This window comes from Apium graveolens, chromosome 8 (genome assembly GCF_009905375.1).
Source record: "Apium graveolens cultivar Ventura chromosome 8, ASM990537v1, whole genome shotgun sequence".
Classification (NCBI taxonomy): domain Eukaryota; kingdom Viridiplantae; phylum Streptophyta; class Magnoliopsida; order Apiales; family Apiaceae; genus Apium; species Apium graveolens.
The window spans coordinates 2,345,703-2,366,379 of NC_133654.1; the positions used below are offsets into that span (position 1 = coordinate 2,345,703).

A 20,677-nucleotide genomic window follows, 5' to 3' on the forward strand; every position below is an offset into this window, starting at 1 on the left:
ACGAGAGTGCTCGTCGAACAAAGGAGAATCCTGATTGAAATTTCATATGACCAGGATGACAAAATAGGCCATAATCTGATGAGAGTTCTTGTCGAAACATGGGGGAATCCTGGTTGAAATTTCATAAGACCAGGATGACGAAATATCCCATAATCTGACGAGAGTGCTCGTCGAAACACGAGAGAATCCTAGTCAAAATTTCATACGATCAAGATGACAAATCAGCTCATAATTCGACTAGAGTTCTTGTCAAAATTCGACTAAGATGCATTCTGATCAAATTTCGACAGAAACTCTCGTCAAAGTAAGAAAATATCCTGATCGAAATTTTCTTCGACCAGATTAATGAAATGGTTTTTAACTCGTTTAGAGTTCTAGTCAAATTTTGACCAGGATACATCCTTCTCGTCGAAGGAAGAAGGCATTCTAGTCGAAGATCAGTTCGACCAAGATGAAGAAATGGTCCATAATTCGACTAGAGCTCTGGTCGAATTCGACCAGGATGCATCCCGATCGAATTTTGACCAGAAATAAGGAAAATTCACAAAAAAAATTAAAAAATCCCAGAAAAGTCAAGAAATTTACAACATAATTCTAAAAATTATTTATATGATGTGATATTTTCTGATAAAATCATGAAAAATACCTATGAGTACAGAAATGTTCCTAAAAATTAGGGAAAATTACGAAAATATCGGAAGGTGCCAAAAAATTCTAGAAAAATTGGAAAGATGATCTTGGGGTCAATAACATGCCTGGAAAATATTATCTAGTTGTGTCCAATGACAACTAGGACAATAAGGATAATTACATCCGAGGAGCTGAATAGATCAGGAAGCTCAAATCTGTTCCACTAAAAGGACAAGGAACCCATTCTCAAGCCTCGAGAAAAGGTAAAATAGTTGTGAATGTGTAGGTCGCTCCACACTTTGCTTTGAAAATGATACCCTGCAAGGGTACATGGGAACTTAACTTCTACAAAATTTTATATGTTTTCCTTGAAGTTGGGGGAAAATGATAGGGGATAAAAATAATCCAGGCTGCATATAAATAAGCCCATTAATTAGACTCGATTTGGTCTAAGGATGAAGCCCGATTATTAAGGCTCGATAATTGATATGACATTAATTGGGATCAAAGTACCCACATACTAAGGATTTATTATTAAATTTGTAGGTCATGTATCAGCCAAGTTATAATTGGGAAATCAAGTTCAAATCAGAATCAAACTCTCAAAAGAGTAGTCCTCAAGCCACACAGTCCTCTAAGGAAGCAAATCCATATATTCTAGGACTCCAAAGTCCATTCTCAATCTGAGACTTGTCCACCAAGTCTCCTAAGCCTAGTCTATTTTAAGACTTCTCATGCCTATATAAGGGGCATCACCCCATAAATCAGGACTACGTTTTTTGACTTGATCCTTGATGACAAAGAGGCATCTTATGAAGGCAGATCGAGTCACGAAACACGAGAGCAGTAAAATAGAGCCTTGAGCTCACAAACCTTAGCATTAAATACATCATTAAATCAACCTTAGTTTTTTTACCCATAACATAAACCACAGATTAAATATCAGTTTTTGCATGGATCCTGCGAGGGGTTTCGAAAGTTTTCATTTTTTTATAGTTTTTATTCATTATTTTTTGTTGCGTATACACCTCGAAACCCTTCACTTCAATTGAGTGCTAACAAGAGTGTCAAGTCATATCATGCCACTTAATGTTGGCACCCCTCTTGGCACCCACCGTTGAAGTTGCTCTAAGAAATAACAGAACAATTTTTATAAATCAGTTTCAATTTTTAACGCTAGTAAAAAAAGGGACACTTGTTGGCCCTGTATTATGTTTCAATCAAGTAAGCATAAACAAGAAACTTGATCCAGTTAGGCCACAATACGTTAGAGCAAGCCCAACGGATACCTTAAATGGTGTCCTAAACCAAAATTTAACGCAAACGAGAAAATAGAAAGCTCCAACGGTATATTTGAAGTGTCTTAAAATACTAGTACATCTTTCATTTGACCTATTTTTAAGGTTATCAGGTTATCCTAGAAGTATCTTATTTCGTTTTTAAATAAGGCTTAATTATGAAATAGGTCACTTAATGCATACAAATGTATCAAGTGAGTCACTGATTACAAAACTGACTCAAATTAGACACTCATTTAAAAATTGTAGAAAAAATAACACTCTATTGTTAGTCGAAATTCTTAAAAATATTATATATTGATTTTCACACATTTTTTATGAATGATATTATATCCAAATGAAAGGTTCTGAGTTCTACTAATTTAGATAATATTGTTAGATTTTTAAAATTTTATCAACTAATTATTTTTAATTTTTTGATTGTTTTATTTGATTTAAATAAAATAAATATATAATAGAAAACCGTTATAAAATCAATCAAAATGCTAAATTTATAAAATTTCGCGCTTATTATATAACCATAAATATATAATAAAAAACCGTTTACATATTTATATAGCCACCTCTTAAGATAGCGTGATGGACATTCGAATGTCATCCCCTTCGCCGCATTTTATATTACTTGATTTGATTATTGACAGTATATAAATACGAAATCGTTTGAAATATTCTGTTAAAAATTATGATTTAATTTTGACTTATAAGCAATCGATGGGGATACCAAAGCTACCCTGTGTGGCAGGGGCGGGCCCATGATTCTTAACTTACTGGGGCTGGAATATTTTTTTTTTTGCTAATCCTATATATGTAATAGTAAAATCACCAGAGTTCAACAAAAACAAGTAATAAAATACTAATTTATGGTGAAAAAATAAAGTAAAATTTATTCGGAATAAAAATAAATATTTGACCTAATACACATTTAGTGTATTAAAATTATAATATACACATATTTAATTTAATGATATATTGGTACTCACATTCAATCAATTGCATTATATTCAATTATAAATAAAAAGAAAACTAAATAACTTCAAATAAGGAACAAAATAAATCAATCAACCCAACAGATCAAATAAATAAATAAATAATATCATTAAAGAACAAAAATCTATTCAAAAATGATTGATGAACAATATAATAACCGATAAAAAGACCTTTTTTATTTGCAGTAGTGTAGCCCGGTGTGCTTGTCTTTTTTCTAGTATGTTTACAACATTAAATATGATAATGGACTACCTTATTTTTAAGATAGTGATCCATTTAGTTTTCATATTATTATGCAATAGTTCAAAATCTACGCGGCTATATATAAACGCGGCTATATATAAACGGGATTTTTCAAATATTTAAATGGGCTAATTTATAGTAGACTGAATTATATATATAATATATTAATGGGTCACTAAAATTTCACAGAGGCTGGAGCCCACTCTAGCCATGAGCTAGGTCCGCCCCTGTTGTGTGGTACAAACTTCCTTCTCTCTTTTTTTTTGAAAGCAACTTCCTTCTCTCTTAAAATGCTTATATGGGTTATGATGGAGAAAAAAAGATATTACTCCCCGTTCCTAATCGCTTATTCATTTTTAGTTCTTGATGTGTGATCAATTTAACTAAAATTTAATTTTTACTTTTTATTTTTTAAAAAATAAATAAATAAATTCAAATTTTTAGTCAACTTGTCCATTGAATAATCAAACATGTCGATGAAATAAGGACGGAATGAGTAGCGAATTAAGCACAAGCCTAAACAAGATTAGTAGAATCGTGTTAAAAACCTTACGGGGACGTAGCAAAATGTTAGCAAGATGTGTGCATTACACACAACTACAGGAACACAAATTACGTCTTGATGCGATCACGTGATATGATGCACTCAAAAATTATATACGGGATAATTGGAATTAAGTATGTGAACATCGATTGATTGTAAAAAAAAAATTGCTCCATTATTATACTAGTAAAAAAAGAAAAGCTCCAAAATTGTACATGTAAAAATTATTTAAGATGGTGGTAATAAAATATGTGGACATCTATTCATTGCGAAAAATAAGAATCCATTATTGTACTTGTAATTTGCAAAAAAGGAAAATGTCCAAAATTATAACTGCAAAAATTATTTAAAGGCGGTGGAAATGAAATATGTGAGGATACGTTTATTGTGAAAGAAAAAGGCTCCATTATTACTTGTGATTTATCAAAAAAAAGAAAAACTCCAAAATTGTACATGAGAAAATTAAGTAAGAGTAGTTGGAATTAAATAGGTGGACCCATGAAAATTGGAGGGCTGTCAGCTTCACTTGCAATCGCTGACGGACGGCCTCGTACATTTAATATATAAATATTAAATATATATTAATATAATCTAAATTTTAATTAATCACCTAAAAATAATTATTGAAAAATGAATAGTGTACACATGTTTTAAATGAAAATTATTGTTCGTCGTTGTATTTTATTATTAAAATCAATAGTATAAATTATTTACTAAAAAATTAATATTTCATAAATGATATCTTATAATTTCGCTCAATATAATAAATTATAATTTTTTGACTTCTCTTTTACTTGTTCATTACTTTTGTTCAAAAAATAAATTTATGCTTATTTTTAATTTTTTTATACAAAATATATATACAAATGTGTGGGAACTTTGGTAATCTAATCTTAGTGTCTGAATAATTGAATTGAGTATTATTAGTTGTGGTATCTAGTTATTTAAATAGTTTAATTTGGTTGTTAGCATAAATCTAGGAACATGAATAAGGTAATGGTTGATAGGTTGGAGTCAGTTTTCTTGTTCTATTTTTTAACCTCCACAAAATTTACACTTCTTCCCAGAGATAAGGGAATATTTTCACAGATTTTGTGTTTAACGAATAAAACGTGTCCTTTAAAATTTGAGGGCGCTCTTGCGGCCGGTCTGAAATTATATTATGCCCTATGTGAAAGTAGAATAGGTACGGAATTGAGCACGGTTTCAAGTGATTAAGAGCTTATCATGTCGTCCCATAAGGATTTTAAATATAATAAATTAAGATTTATTTAATTCAAATAAACATTCATAGCTTTTTTAGTTAAATATTTCTAGGGTTGGAACAAGCCAAAAGATCCCTCTAGATATCAATGGATGATTTTATATTAGAATTATATAATTGATAAATAAAGTGGAATTTGGTCCACATCAAACTATATAAAAAGGGGCCATGGGTTGCATTCAAAATCACATTCTGCTAAAGCAAACACAGTAAGGATGAATCTGCTGCTTAACCTTTGTGTCTTCCTTGTCATCGTCTTTCCACTATGTGCTTCACTGAATACTGAAGAAGAAAATTTGTACAATCAAATAAAGGCACATCAAAGAAACTCCACGATACTAAACGCTCGATATAAAAACGATCCCCCGCGAATCTGGTATCAGAGCCTGAAAATAGGCCGGAAAAAATGAACAGTAAATTACTGTAGCAAAATTTCGGAATGAATAGTAACTGATGAATAGTAAAAAATGAATAGTAATTATGAATAGTAAAAATTAAAAATTAAATGAGACCTCCAGCAAAATTACTAAAAAATAAGAATAAAAGTTATAAATCTAAAATAATAGCAAATCTATTAATTTATTTTATAGTAGAGAAAAAAGAAACAAAACAAATGTGTAAGAAAAATCTATATAGACAATTAATATATTTATATAAATAAAATAAATATTATATGGAAGACTATAAGTTAGAAAGTATTAAACTAATAGCAGATAAAAACTTTACTTTTAATAAAGATATAAATCAACATATTGAAAGTTGTAAAATAAGTATGCAAATAATAAATGAAAAATCTGATATTATAGCTAGATTACGAACAATGTTGGAAGAGAGAGATGAAAAAATTAGAAGATTGGAAGAAGAAAAACTTTTAATAAAACGAGAAAAATTTATTAAAGAAACTAATTTAAAAATTCAAATAAAAGAATTAAAAGAAGTATTAACTGAACAATATAAATTAATAGATGATTTAAGGCAAAAAATTTAAAAAAATGAATTGGATAGATCCAAATGCAATAACTAGAAATAATAGAAAAATAAAAGAATTAATAAAAAATCAAGAAAAACTAGAAATAGAACTAGAAAAATTGCAAGAAAGAAAAAATGAAATTGAATGGACAAGAGAAAATACGGACGAAATAATAAGATGTTATCAACAACTTGGAAATATGATAATAACATTTAGAAATAATAAACTAAGAATTCAAGGACTTAAAAGAATAATTTTATCAAGTAATATAACTGGATAATAATATAGTTTGAAAAAATGTCATTAGAGAAATCAAGTGAAACACAAGATGTATATTATCAAATGGATGAATACGAAGAAGGAACATCACAAACTCTAAGTTTTAAACCAGATATATATAATCAAATCCAAAGTGAAACAGAAGAACTAACAATAAAAAAGATATTCAAAACATCATATTTTGAAAGAAATAAAGAAGTTAGATATATAGCTCAAAAACATGAAAATATAATAGACATAGATACAATAAATGGAAAAGCAAAAATAAATTTAATAACAGATGGTTTGATAAAAAAAGAACTATCTAAATTAAAACAAAAGGAAGCAAATAAACTAAAAAATATTTATTTTGGAGCAATAGAATTTACAATAAAAGCATATTTTCAGAAAAATATTGATACTCCCATACAAATATATGTACTAGACGATAGAATAATAGGAAATATACAAGATTCATTAATAGCAGTAGTAAAAGGAAACTTAATATATCAGAAATTAAAATTTATAATACAACCTGATTTCAGCATATCATTAAGAGATGAAAATAAAGAAAGATCTTTAACATTATATTATAAATTAGATGGAATAAAAATGCAAAAGGGAAGTAAAGTAATTAGTATAGAAACTAAAATAGTATATGCTATGACTGGAAACCATCATGTAAAGAAACAAACGGAATTAGGAATAATAGTACCAAAATTATATAATGATATATTAAAAAAAAATTGAACATAAAGAAGAATCTCAAATAACAATCCCAGAAGAATTTACAATAGACTTTAGTAATAGACAAATAATTCCAACACAAAGAATTAAACCAATATTAGAAGGATCTAGATTAAGTTTTAGAAGAGAACACAACCCTATAAATTTAGTTAGATCAATGAGTATGACCAGTAGAAAATTAGATTTAATAAGATTACCGTGTTATGAATCAGATAAATTAAGAATAAAAACAATAATATTTAATGGAATATTTGCCAAAGAAGTCATAACAGAAATAAATACCGGAGCAACAAAAAGTCAAATACATATAACTGAAGTTGACTCAAACAAATGTGAGGAAATAGAACCTCAAATAATAACTGAACCAAATAGCTCGAGAGAAACAATAATAACAAAAAGTATAAAATTAAGATTAAAAATCTTAGACTTAGAATATAATATAAGCCTAGGAGTAATAGAAAATGACGTTAGTTATCAACTATTATTAGGAATGGATTTCTTAAATGAAATAAAATATAATATAACCAATGAAGGAATAGAAATAAATGATCAGAATAAATTAAGATTTATAGACAGAATATGAACCCTGAAAAGGAAATAAATGAAAAGAAAGATGAAATAGAAACTATTAATAGGATAATAAAAGAAACATTAATTATGTCTCAGGAAAAAGAACTACAATACTTAAAAGAAAAAGAAAAACTAGAGGAAGAAGTAAAAGAATTAGAGAAAATAAAAGGTAAGAAAAGAAAAATATGGATAATTAAAGGAGAATGGAGAAAACGAGTCTATAAATATGAATAATACTGAAAACCAAATAAAAGATATTTGGAACGAAATATTTATAAAGGAAAGTTTAAACGCTATATTAAAAAAGATGGAAGAAAATCAAGAAATTAGTAGAAAGATAATTAAGGAAGAAATAACAGCGTTATGGAATATATCAGAAATCCCAATCTTTAAACAAATATTAGATAAGTTAACCATTATACAAAATAGTTTAGAACAAAATAAAGAAAAGAAAATAATTAAAGATGAAACAGAAGAACCAGAACTAGTACCTATAACAGTAATAGGAAGAACTAAAGAACCTATATTAATGGATATAAGCAAATCAAAACCGAAAATAACTATAGGCGTTAAAAGAACAATAAATGGTTTAGCAGAGCTTCATAAATCAGGAAAATTTTAGGAAAATGTCTATAACAGAACATAGTGCTATAACATTTCTTAAAAAACATGGAAAAGAGTTACTGGAAAAAGAAAGACAAAAATATGAACCTATAAAACAAGAAATAAGAGAAGATGAACTAAAAGAATTAAGAAAAGAAAATGCTAAATTAAAAACTAAAACTAATATAGAATGGTTAAATAAATATAAATTTTATAAAAAAAAATATAAAACCCAAAAGAAAGAATTAAAAGAAACAAAGTTAGAAGTAATAAGTGTACTAAAAGAAATAGATAATTTAAAAAATGAGATTAATCAATTAAAAATAGAATTAAAAGGAAAGGAAATTATTAAGTCTGACGATAGTAATCCAGAAACGAACAAAGAACAAGATGAGAGCAGTAATACAAGTATATCAGATAGTAATCTAGGAGAAGAAGGATTAAATTACTTAGAGGAATCAGATAATGAGGAAAAGGAAATAATATTAAAAGAAAATAAAGAAATATTAGAAGCCCTCGGAAAAACCGTAAATGCAATAATAACAAATGAAGAGAAAAGCGATGAAGGTGATATAGAAGAAAGAGAAACTTCACATAAACAAACAAATTATGAAACCGAATCAGATAATATAATGGATAACGATGCATACCCGGAAGAAGAAATAGAAGATCATATAATAACTAAAAATAATATTAAAATGCCAGGAAATATACCTATAGGACAACAAAATGAAGTACAAGATTTCATAGGATCAATACACCAAGGAATAAATATAAATGGATATTTTCTAGATTTAGATAATGTCTACGACGATCAAGAAATAAGTAGAAGGATAAAAGATTGGAATTTAGGGATGTATATAGCCTTAATGAATTCAAAAAATATAGAAGATCTGGATTATGTTTTTGAACTAATATCAAAAACAATTATAGGAAAAGCAGCATTTTGGTTAGAAAATATTATTTATGAATTAAAAGGACAAGTAAGAACGTATGCTAGAAGCTGGAAAGATACGTTAAACGCATTTGATATATTATTAAAAAGAGAATTTCTAGGAGAAAGATGGTTTGTAGCTCAAGAAAATATAACAGTAGAAAGAAAATTAGAAATAACAATGTATCTAAATAATATGAAATGTTGCAGGATTAGTAAATTACCAGAATATACTATAAGTTTTACTAAATTCTTTTATGAAGCTAAGTTTTTACCTAATGAAAGCTTAGTATATCAACAACTGTATTATGATCATCTACCTTCACCTTATAATACCGAAATAACTAAAGAATATAATAATCTAGAACCTAAAGAAAATACATTAGGAGAAAGAATTAGATTATTAAGAGCATATTTAACTCGAAAATGTGAAGAATATAGAATTCAACAGAAAATTAAAAAGGATAAAAAACAAGGATTAAGAGAAATCTGTAATTTTACAGAGAAAAAATTAATATTTGGATGTGATAATCAAGATTATAAAACTAGAAAGAAGTATAGGAAATATAGGAAACTAGATTATAATAATCAAAATGAATATTATAGAAAACAAAATAAAACCTATAGACCTTATAAACCATTTAATCGAAGATTTAAAAGAAGAAAATTTAAAAAATATAGAAATACTCCTGAAAATAGAAAGAGATTTAGATATAAGAGAAAGTTTAGAAAAAGAAATAAAACAAAAATAGCAGATTGTAAATGTTGGAATTGTAATGAAAAGGGACATTATGCAAATAAGTGTCCTAAATTACAGCAAAAGGGAGTAAAATACATAGATACCACCGAATTAATAATGAAACTAGAATACATAAGAGAAGATAATAATAACTGGTATGATGAAGAAGTATTCTATATAAGTGAAACAGAACCAGAAGAAATAAATTATATAAATGAAAATGATAGTAATAATGAAAGTTTAACTACTGAATAGAATAAAATGGTGGCTATATATATTGAAGCACAGGTAGAATATAAACCTACGAAATATATAAAACAAAAGATATTTATAGATAGCGGAGCAGATATTTGTTTAGCTAAAGAAGAAGTATTTACTCAACACAAATGGAAGCATACAAAAAATAGAATAATAGTAACAGGATTCAATAACCATAAAAAAGAGATAGATATAATAGCAGAAAATGTAAGATTTATATTAGGAAAAATAAGATTTAGGTTACCTATAATATACCAAGAAAATAATATGAAACAACAAATGTTACTAGGAAATAACTTTTTAGATTCTTTTAAAACTCAAATAATAAAACAAGATAGGATAAGTTTGCTAACACCTTGCGAAAAATGGATAGTATTAAAAAGAATAATACCTGTAAAATCAATAGAAATAAGTAATATTAAAGCAGAAAGAAAAATGAATTTAGAACTATTAAAACAAAAATATTTAAAGGCCTTAGAAATAAATTTTGGAGAACATCCAATGAAGTTATGGGAAACAGAAAAAATATATGCTGAAATAAAACTAATAAACCCTAATGATATAATTAGAAACAGACCAATAAGATATAGCCCAACAGATCAAAAGGAGTTAGGAGTTCAAATAAAAGAATTATTAAACTTAGGACTAATACAAGAAAGTAAAAGTCCGCATAGTAGCCCAGCGTTTTTAGTAAGAAATCATAATGAAGTAAAAAGAGGAAAAGCTAGAATGGTAATAGATTATCGAGAACTAAATAAAAAGACTGTATTTGATGGATATTTTTTACCATATAAAAGAAATTTAATCAACCAAACAAGTAATAAAAAATGGTTTAGTAAATTTGATTGTAAAAGTGGATACTGGCAAATAAAATTAACTAAGGAATCCAGATGTTTAACAGCATTTAGCGTTCCACAAGGACATTATGAATGGATAGTACTACCATTTGGATTAAGAACAGCTCCACAAATATTTCAAAGAAGAATGGATAAAATATTTAGAGAAATGAATGATTTTATTCTAGTATATATAGATGATATATTAATATTTAGTGATAATTTAACAGATCATTCAAAACATCTAGAAATATTTATTCAGACTATTAGAAAACATGGAATATTACTATCAGAAAAGAAATCAGAAATATTTAAACACAAAATAGAATATTTAGGATATATTATAGACTCTGAAGGAATTCAATTACAAGAACATATATCAACAAAAATAAAGAATTTTAAAGAAATTTTAGAAAATAAAAAAGAAGTACAACAATTCTTAGGAATAATAAATTACGCTTCAGATTATATAAAAGATTTACCAAAATTAAGAAAACCACTACAAGATTTAATAAAGAAAAATAAAACTTTTGAGTGGAAGGAAGATCATACAAATGCAATAAGAACATTAAAAACAAAGGTAGAAAATTTACCTAAACTACGATTACCCAAAGATAGTGATCAGTTAGAACTATTTACAGATGCTAGTGATATAGGATGGGGAGCAGTATTAGTAGCTTTTGAAAAAGATGATATTGATAAAGAAAACCCTTTAATATGTGGATATGCAGCTGGAACATGGAAACCCAATGAAAAGAATTATCATATTAATGAAAAGGAACTATTAGCTGTAAAATTAGGGATTAAAAGATTTCATTATCATTTACTACCTGTAAAATTTGTTGTAAGAACAGATAATACTCAAGTAAGATCATTTATATTCAATAAAATTGACCCTTTACCAGAATTAAATAAAAGAAGAAATTGGCAAGCATTTTTTAGTTATTATGATTTTATTGTAAAAAACATATCAGGTACTAAAAATATTCTTGCAGACTATCTTAGCAGGGAAAATGGAAAGTATTAGCAGTATAATGATACAGGTGGGAGAAGTAATTCAGAAGATAAAGGAAAAGAATGACCAGATAAACTTTATTAACGAGGAAATCAGCCAACTCACTACTACTTTAGAAGGAAAACTCAGAATATTAAACAACCTACAAAAAACCCCAGAAACCTTTGTATCAAGACTAGCCAATACTCCTACTATCAAAACAATAACCATACCAGAAAATACTATCAACACCATTACCCTAAAAGATCGTGTAACCTTTACCAAAGAATATACCGAGTCCTTTGAAAAAATACAAAAGTACTATGATTATAAAACCAATACTACAATCCTGAGAAATGGGAAATTTGGAAAATACCCAAGGTATATCTGTAGGGAAAACGCAGATTCAACTGTAGTAAAAAACCTATTACTCTTAGGATTTATTGATAAAATAATGGTAGATGAAACCTTATCAAGTATAGCACAACTACCATCAACTATAACACAAAGCCTTCAATCTTACATGAATTCATACGGACCAGGAGGAATTTATGGTATACAGGTTTTTGATGCCTGTACTGACTTAACAGGAAAACCCATATTACTCTGTCAAATATTTAAGTATGGCAGGAATACTACTATAGAAGGCGAAAATACTAGCCTAAAGACGGACATGGCATGTACAATAGAGCAATTTGGCGACTGGTTGTGTAACAAGAGAGCAATCGGCATAGCAACATTGAAGTCTAAACTTGAAGATATGATACGAGGAGGAAAGGCATGTGTCATTGGCACAAGTAAAGGTGGATTAGCAGAAGAAATACTAACTATTTATTATAATAATGATATAATTAGCAGGGATACTACAGCTTTGAACGAAATGCATGCAAGATTATCAGATTTAAAGCACAATCATGCTCAGAAGACAAAGGAAATTTATCAGAATTTATTATCAGGACAAAGACGGAGACCAGTGGCAACTCTAAAGAATATAGCAACAAAAGAAGAAGGATGTTCTGATCCCTTTGCATAAATATTTGTTAGGCCCTGAAAGGGTGACCTAACCATATAATACAATGTAATACTATTTGATGAAAGTTAGGCCCAATAGAATTTGGTGACCTAACAATGTAATAATAACGATGAATTGATAGGCCCAATGAGAATTGGTGACCTATGGATATTACAAATGATATTTCGGCCCAATGAGAATTGGTGACTGAAAGCATATTACAAATGATATTTCGGCCCAATGAGAATTGGTGACTGAAAGCATATTACAAATGATATTTCGGCCCAATAAGAATTGGTGACTGAAAACATATTACAAATAACGCTACGGCCCAAATTATATTGGTGACTGTAAAAAAAAAAAAAAAAAAAAAAAAAAAAAAAAAAAAAAATAATTTAAATAATTTTCAGGAAAAAGAAAAAGACAGCAGCAACAAAGAAGAAAGGTTACTAGAAGAAAAAGACAGCAGCAGAAAAGACAAGGACATTTACCAGAAATTTTATCTCTAAAGTCAAAAAGAAGGTGGAATGGCAGACAAATTACAGAAAGTGGATTCAGCTTTTGAAAAAGAGGACATAAAGGAAAAGAAGACAGAAGAAAAAGTAGACGGAAGAAAAATTTGCAAAAGAAGACAGAAGAAAAAGATGGAAAGTTGAAAAAGAGGACATAAAGGAAAAGAAGACAGAAGAAAAAGTAGACAGAAGAAAATAAATGCAAAAGAAGACAGAAGAAGAAGAATATTATGTCGGAAAATATATGATGTAATAGAAATCTCTCCTTCTATAAAAGGAGGAATTGTAATGAAGAGAGAGGCATCAGTATTTCTTTGAATTAAGTTTAAGAGTTTAAAATCATCTGCCAAGTTATTCTCTGAGTTTTCATATACAAATTTCTTTTTCTTTATACACTAATGGCAAGCTAAAAAACCTCATCTCTGCAATCTATAACAAGAAAGCATAACAGTTAATACATATATTTAGGCTAAATTTCATACAGATCAAGTACCCAATAAACATTTACTATAATAATAATTATAAAGATGAAGAAGCAGGGAACGGTGGATAGTCCGTTGAGACGCCTGAAGTTGCAGAGCCCAAGATGACGGGGAAGTCAGAATAGGGGCATAGCATTCACCAGGGACTCCGGTGAGCTGTTCTTAATTCATCAACTTTATAATTGTTTAAATGGTTTTTGCTTATTCGGTATACGATTAATATGTTAAGATGCTTAGATATATATTTAACTATTATGTGTAAATTGTTATGGATTGTAGAGAAATAATAAAATATGATTTATATATCTGTGTGCCTTCCCTCTTTAGGGTTATCAGATATAAAAACGATCCCCCGCGAAATTTTGTTATGGATTGTAGAGAAATAATAAAATATGATTTATATATCTGTGTGCCTTCCCTCTTTAGGGTTATCAGATATAAAAACGATCCCCCGCGAATCTGGGTGTAAAGGAAGCGGAAGCAATCCTGAGGAACAAGGAAAACTTTAAGGATGGGGTAACCTTGGATATGATTGCCAAATTATACTCTGCTCTTGATGTTAAAGTGTACGGCCTCAGAGAGAGAGCCCCAAAAGTTGATTTCTCTTTTATAAACCTCACCCTCTTCCACCGTTACGAGGATGTTTATCCCGTGGGAAAGAAGCTACCGTTGTTCTTCTCCAATAATGGACCTGCCTCCGCACAACTGCTGAAGGAACCCCCAACCAACCATGCGACCAATGATCAACTACAATGCGGTGATCCGGCTGTCCCAAAGATGGACGCAGCTTGTGTGTATTCGTTTCAATCAATGTTCGAGTTTGTCACTTCAAGTATAGGGAGTAGGAAGGTGATCCCTATATCTGCCAATGCCGGGAGATGGCAGCTTTACACCATTGTTGACACCCCGAAAACTATGGCGCACCAGCCCGTGGCCGGGTGTCATAAGATGAGTTATCTACCGTATGCTATGTACAGTTGCCATAAGGTGCAAAATAGCATAGCCCGAGTTGTGCCGATTGTTGGGGATCATGATGGTACAAGAATGGATGCTGTATCTGTATGTCACATGGATACAAGATCTTGGTCCGCAGACCACATAGCTTTTCAAGTCCTCGGGATAAAGCCTGGCTTTGTTCCGGTCTGTCATTTTCTTTCCACAGACGACATAATGTGGCTAGGAAACTAATCTGTGGATGAAGAAGACTGGACTAGCTAGCTAAATAATCAGTTCTTCGTGTTGCGGACTGTACCGTCCAGTCTTCCATTATCAATATGTAGTTGGTTAAGTCGGTCGTTTGTGGTTTTTCTAGTTGCTTTCATTTGTGGTTGGATATGTACGCTGCTTCGTACAATATATATTCGTCTTTGTTTGCAAGTAATACCATGCAAGTCTCTGTTTTTAACATATTAGCGGACAAATGTGTATTTTAACATGGAATGTCCAAACTTGTTGCACCTATTTTCCTTTGCTTGTTCATTAATTGGACTCAGAAGCATGCATGTAAGTCTTATTACGTTACTGTTATAAAATAAACGTGTTTTGAAATTTTCGACTAATGGCTAACTTAATGTTTTACTTAATAATCAAAGGATATAATCATCATCTTATCCATGAAAGGAAAAAAGGATTATATACGGACTCATCAGATTATTGGAACATATGAAAATCTAAATACTCATCACAATAGCAAAATTAGACATACTGGGAGATTATAACATAGGTAAATAACACCGAAACGAATTAAGTTATATAGAGGAAATGTAATTAACACGGCTTAGAATCGAAAACGATATACGAACAATAATCTCGTTTTTTTTTTAAAATAGATGATAAATTATATTTTTAAAAGCTAAAAATTATATTTTAAAGTAAATTGGATGTACTTTATTATGATGAATAATTTATATATATATATTTTTACAATTATATATGATATATAAATTTCAGCAAACGCTGGTTTGACCAGTTAAAAATTAAACATGATAACTAAAAACAGATAAATAGAGTATAATAAAGATTCATCAAATATAAATATAAATTTGAACTAATATAAAGAAATTTAATATGTAACACAATGTAAAATCCTCAAATGTATTTTTTTTGGTAATTCATTTCTATAATGTATTTTAAAATTCTTGATGCCCAGCCATGACCACCTCACGCATGTATTTATTTGTAAATTAATAATGTCATGCATATCTATCCTCGTGTACTTTTACTTTTTGAATTAGACATGAGAAAAGATTTAAATGATCACTCATCGATACACAAACCGTGAGGGGGTCTCCCACCTTCTTATTCGTAAATAATTAATTTCAGCAAGAAATTAATGTATATTTGTTATAAAAGTGAATTAGCATAAAAAATAGTGTGAGTTACGGATCTATATATATCCCGCAATATCATAAATATGTGTGTTAACGGAAAAATTTGATTAACAAAGAATTGAGGTTCGCGGCCGAAGTTAAGATCTGCAACGGGGGCCGATGATCGAAGAAATCACCGGAGACCGGTGGTTTTGTGCCTGAAAGCGACTGAGATCGCTAGAGTTTATATTTTCCTTCTCGGAGCTCTCAAACGCGTGCCTTAAGAATGTGCCTATGTATCTCTTTTTGTAGAGGATCAAGCAGGACGTAGTTCTTGGGGAACGAGAAACCAATATGGACTTGGTTTCCTATCCTGAGACCCAATAGGAGTTGTCGAACCAACTTATTAGTATAACTCGAACATGTATTTGCTTTAGGAGTGACCAACGATGTGGCCTAGTCACAAGGGCCCAAGGCTCGATTACGACTTCGGAACTTCACGGATAAGGAAACTTCCCGGCTGGGGGATATCCTCCCCGCTACCGCTCTCTTCGTCGATCTACTACGCTATAGATGGCTTCTTGTAACATCAAAACGATGTCGCTATAGACTCAATTTAATGTTGCTATAGGCCTAAAAAATGTTATAGCAATACATTTTCTATGTTAAGTTCTCAACAGTAATTATAGGTATCTATGACAATATCAAAACTACTCCACTATAACATACCATTTCTCGTCACTATAGAATTATATAGTAACATCTAGAGGATCTTACAGCAACATATTTACTGTGTTGCAACAGATGTTCTGATTCAAAAAAAAAGTGGGCCCAACCTACGGGGCCCACTAAAGCTTCTTTTACCCGACCAGGTGAAAGGGACACCAAACGATTAGGACTTATACATAATGATGTATGTGGTCGAATGCGTATGATGGCAATGGGTGGCTTTTACTACTTCATAACATTTACTGTTGACTTCCGTAGGTATGGATATGTGTGTCTTATGAAGAACATATCCGATTCTTTTGAAGTGTTCAAAGAATGTAAGGCTGAAGTAGAAAAGCAAACAGAGGAAAGTATAAAAGTTCTACGATCAGATCGTGAAGGAGAATACTTAAGTCTCAATTTTAAGAGTTTCTTGAAGGAGTGTGATAGTGTATCATAACTTACTCCTTCTGGAACACCTCAATGAAATAGAGATTTTGAGAGGAGAAATCGTACCTTATTGGACACAATGCGATCGATGATGAGTCAAGCGGATCTTTCATTTAAATAATCTAAGGAACAACTAGCCATTTCCTACCCATTTCCTGGCTGTGGTTCTCATGGCAGGCATCTTGATTCACTGTTGTGTTGTGTCAATTTAAGAAAACAAGTGTGAGCTATAATGCCCAGCATAATAATGTACAGTATGAAAATGACTGTATGGTAACATCATATATGATAATTATGTTTTATTCGAAAATAGTTTTCCTTGGTGATACACACATTCTTATGAAAATAATTTTTTAAGGGATTTTAATATCCTGCGAATACCTTAATAGTAATCCCAGCACCTAGGCTTGGGTTACGGTATTGCATCTCAATTCAAATTGGAAGAATTAGGACACTCGTTGGAGCCACCGTATACGATGATCAGTCGTGATACGATAATAGTAACCTTTTCTACTAGTAGAAAGATGACACCTTCGTATCCCGGTTATCACCCTTGCCGCATTCGGGCTACATGTCCCATTTTCGGGTATACACATACTTCACAAGTTCCTGAGTACACTGAGTACATTCGCCTGCGGTACCTTTGGTAGTCCATCTAGCACACATAGTACCAGAGTCTACCCCTCCCTTGTCCTTCAAAATCCCTCATATCTTTGATAGTAATTCCATAGTTGAGAACAACCCCAAATGGAGGGACGAGTTTGTGAGGCTGACCTGGGCTGGGGGTGATTGGGCCACACTCTTTCGTAGGCCCTTTTGCAAAGTGTCAGATGGGAGTCCAGGTAGCATCAGATTATCTGATGAGGAGGAGGTGGCCTACCAAGTCTTAATTTCAGATGATGGGAAAACAGACACCTGGACCCTCTTAGAGGAGTTTTCCTTGAAGAAAGTCGGTCTCTCTCTCAGGCCAGTGATAAGGGTAAATTTATAACTGGATAACCATTTTTCCTTCCCTTTAATTGTAACGTTTTATCTCTCTTGCAATTTAATATTCTTTCTATCTTTCTTTTTCAGCTTGCGAGGCCATCAATAATGTCAACAGGCCCAAGGAAGGGGAGTCAGGTCGCCAGAAGAGGGCCAAGCTAAACAAGGATCCCAGGAGCAAACCTGACGGTCCTTCTTTTCTTAAGCCCCATATCCCAGTGGTCGAGTTGGGGGACGATGTGGATCCTCCACTTAAGGCACATTCCTTCAGGCCTAACTGGGGCTTCAGGAGGAGCGATACGGTGGTTGGATCCACTAAACATGCTAAGGATTGGTCCTACCATTCCATCACTCCCCATGACTTTACTGACATTGTTACGTGGAGTGATATCGAGACTATTAAGCTTCTGGGTTCTCAAGCCCAAGCTGCGGTAAAATGGCTCAAAGGGCTGTTGTAAAATTGAAATATTTTTCTAAAAAGAGGAACAGAGAGGGGGGAAATTGTTTCTGAGACACAAAACCATAAAACAAATAATATTCCTTCATGCATTTGGAGGAAGTTGACAAGGGTTTATTTGAACATCCGCAAGTAAGCGGGGAATAAACTCATGGAATGGAAACCTAAGGCCTGAAATTAAGACTCCACGGTATATAAATAAGGTGTCACCCTCCCATTGACAGGTACAGTCACCGGGAAGTGCGGGAGTAATCCTAGGTAGGGTGGAAGTCTGTAAAGGCGGTTAAAATTTTATATCCTACCATCTTCATTATGATATTTATTTCCATGGTTATAAGAATCTAGGTTAGCTAATGAGGGATATTCATCCCCCCTAACATTTATCATGTCTATAAGAGATGAATATTTGTATGTGAGAATGTCAATTACAGTACCTCTCTTTGAAGAATTCTTCTTTGCCAACCTAGCAAGATCGCGGTCCGCCATGGAAATTCTTGGGATGAAGGCTCGATTGGCAAGATTGAGTGAAGGAGATGAAGATCTAATAGATCTTTAATCAAAACCCCAAAAATGTGATGAATGAAGGACGCCGAAAATCGCCTCAAGGTCGAACCCTAAAAAAAAATTAGGAGTAGTGGAAGAATCCCCTCCAGAAATCGCCTTAATGAGAGGAAGATTATGAGATTTCGAGAATAAGGAAAGTATGAGTGAAGAGCTAAACTTCATTCCACTCTTATATATAGCTCAAATAGGGAAGTTGAATAGATTGAAATCTCATTAGGTCAAAAGCCTAAAAACGGAAGCCCATAAAAGGAAGAGTTTAAAAAAATTTAGAAGGTACGAGGAGACGTGCTCATCGAAATATGGGAGAATTCTGGTCAAAATTTCGCACGACCAGGATGACAAAATAGCCCATAATTCGACGAGAGTGCTCGTCGAACAAAGGAGAATCCTGATTGAAATTTCATATGACCAGGATGACAAAATAGGCCATAATCTGATGAGAGTTCTTGTCGAAACATGGGGGAATCCTGGTTGAAATTTCATAAGACCAGGATGACGAAATATCCCATAATCTGACGAGAGTGCTCGTCGAAACACGAGAGAATCCTAGTCAAAATTTCATACGATCAAGATGACAAATCAGCTCATAATTCGACTAGAGTTCTTGTCAAAATTCGACTAAGATGCATTCTGATCAAATTTCGACAGAAACTCTCGTCAAAGTAAGAAAATATCCTGATCGAAATTTTCTTCGACCAGATTAATGAAATGGTTTTTAACTCGTTTAGAGTTCTAGTCAAATTTTGACCAGGATACATCCTTCTCGTCGAAGGAAGAAGGCATTCTAGTCGAAGATCAGTTCGACCAAGATGAAGAAATGGTCCATAATTCGACTAGAGCTCTGGTCGAATTCGACCAGGATGCATCCTGATCGAATTTTGACCAGAAATAAGGAAAATTCACAAAAAAAATTAAAAAATCCCAGAAAAGTCAAGAAATTTACAACATAATTCTAAAAATTATTTATATGATGTGATATTTTCTGATAAAATCATGAAAAATACCTATGAGTACAGAAATGTTCCTAAAAATTAGGGAAAATTACGAAAATATCGGAAGGTGCCAAAAAATTCTAGAAAAATTGGAAAGATGATCTTGGGGTCAATAACATGCCAGGAAAATATTATCTAGTTGTGTCCAATGGCAACTAGGACAATAAGGATAATTACATCCGAGGAGCTGAATAGATCAGGAAGCTCAAATCTGTTCCACTAAAAGGACAAGGAACCCATTCTCAAGCCTCGAGAAAAGGTAAAATAGTTGTGAATGTGTAGGTCGCTCCACACTTTGCTTTGAAAATGATACCCTGCAAGGGTATATGGGA

At 31.3% G+C, this 20,677-nt stretch overlaps 1 protein-coding gene across 1 annotated transcript; it reads left to right on the forward strand.

The window, feature by feature from the left end:
* The first annotated feature begins 14,331 nt into the window (after positions 1-14,331).
* On the forward strand, positions 14,332-15,288 carry LOC141676764 (BURP domain-containing protein 5-like). The gene has a single exon (XM_074482475.1). It carries the CDS (start codon positions 14,410-14,412, stop codon positions 15,067-15,069), a length of 660 nt encoding a protein of 219 aa, XP_074338576.1. The 5' UTR covers positions 14,332-14,409; the 3' UTR covers positions 15,070-15,288.
* Positions 15,289-20,677: the final 5,389 nt, after the last annotated feature.

Excerpts from the sequence above, each read along its gene's own strand:
- LOC141676764 (XM_074482475.1), top strand. The coding sequence starts at position 14,410 with ATGATTGCCAAATTATACTCTGCTCTTGATGTTAAAGTGTACGGCCTC.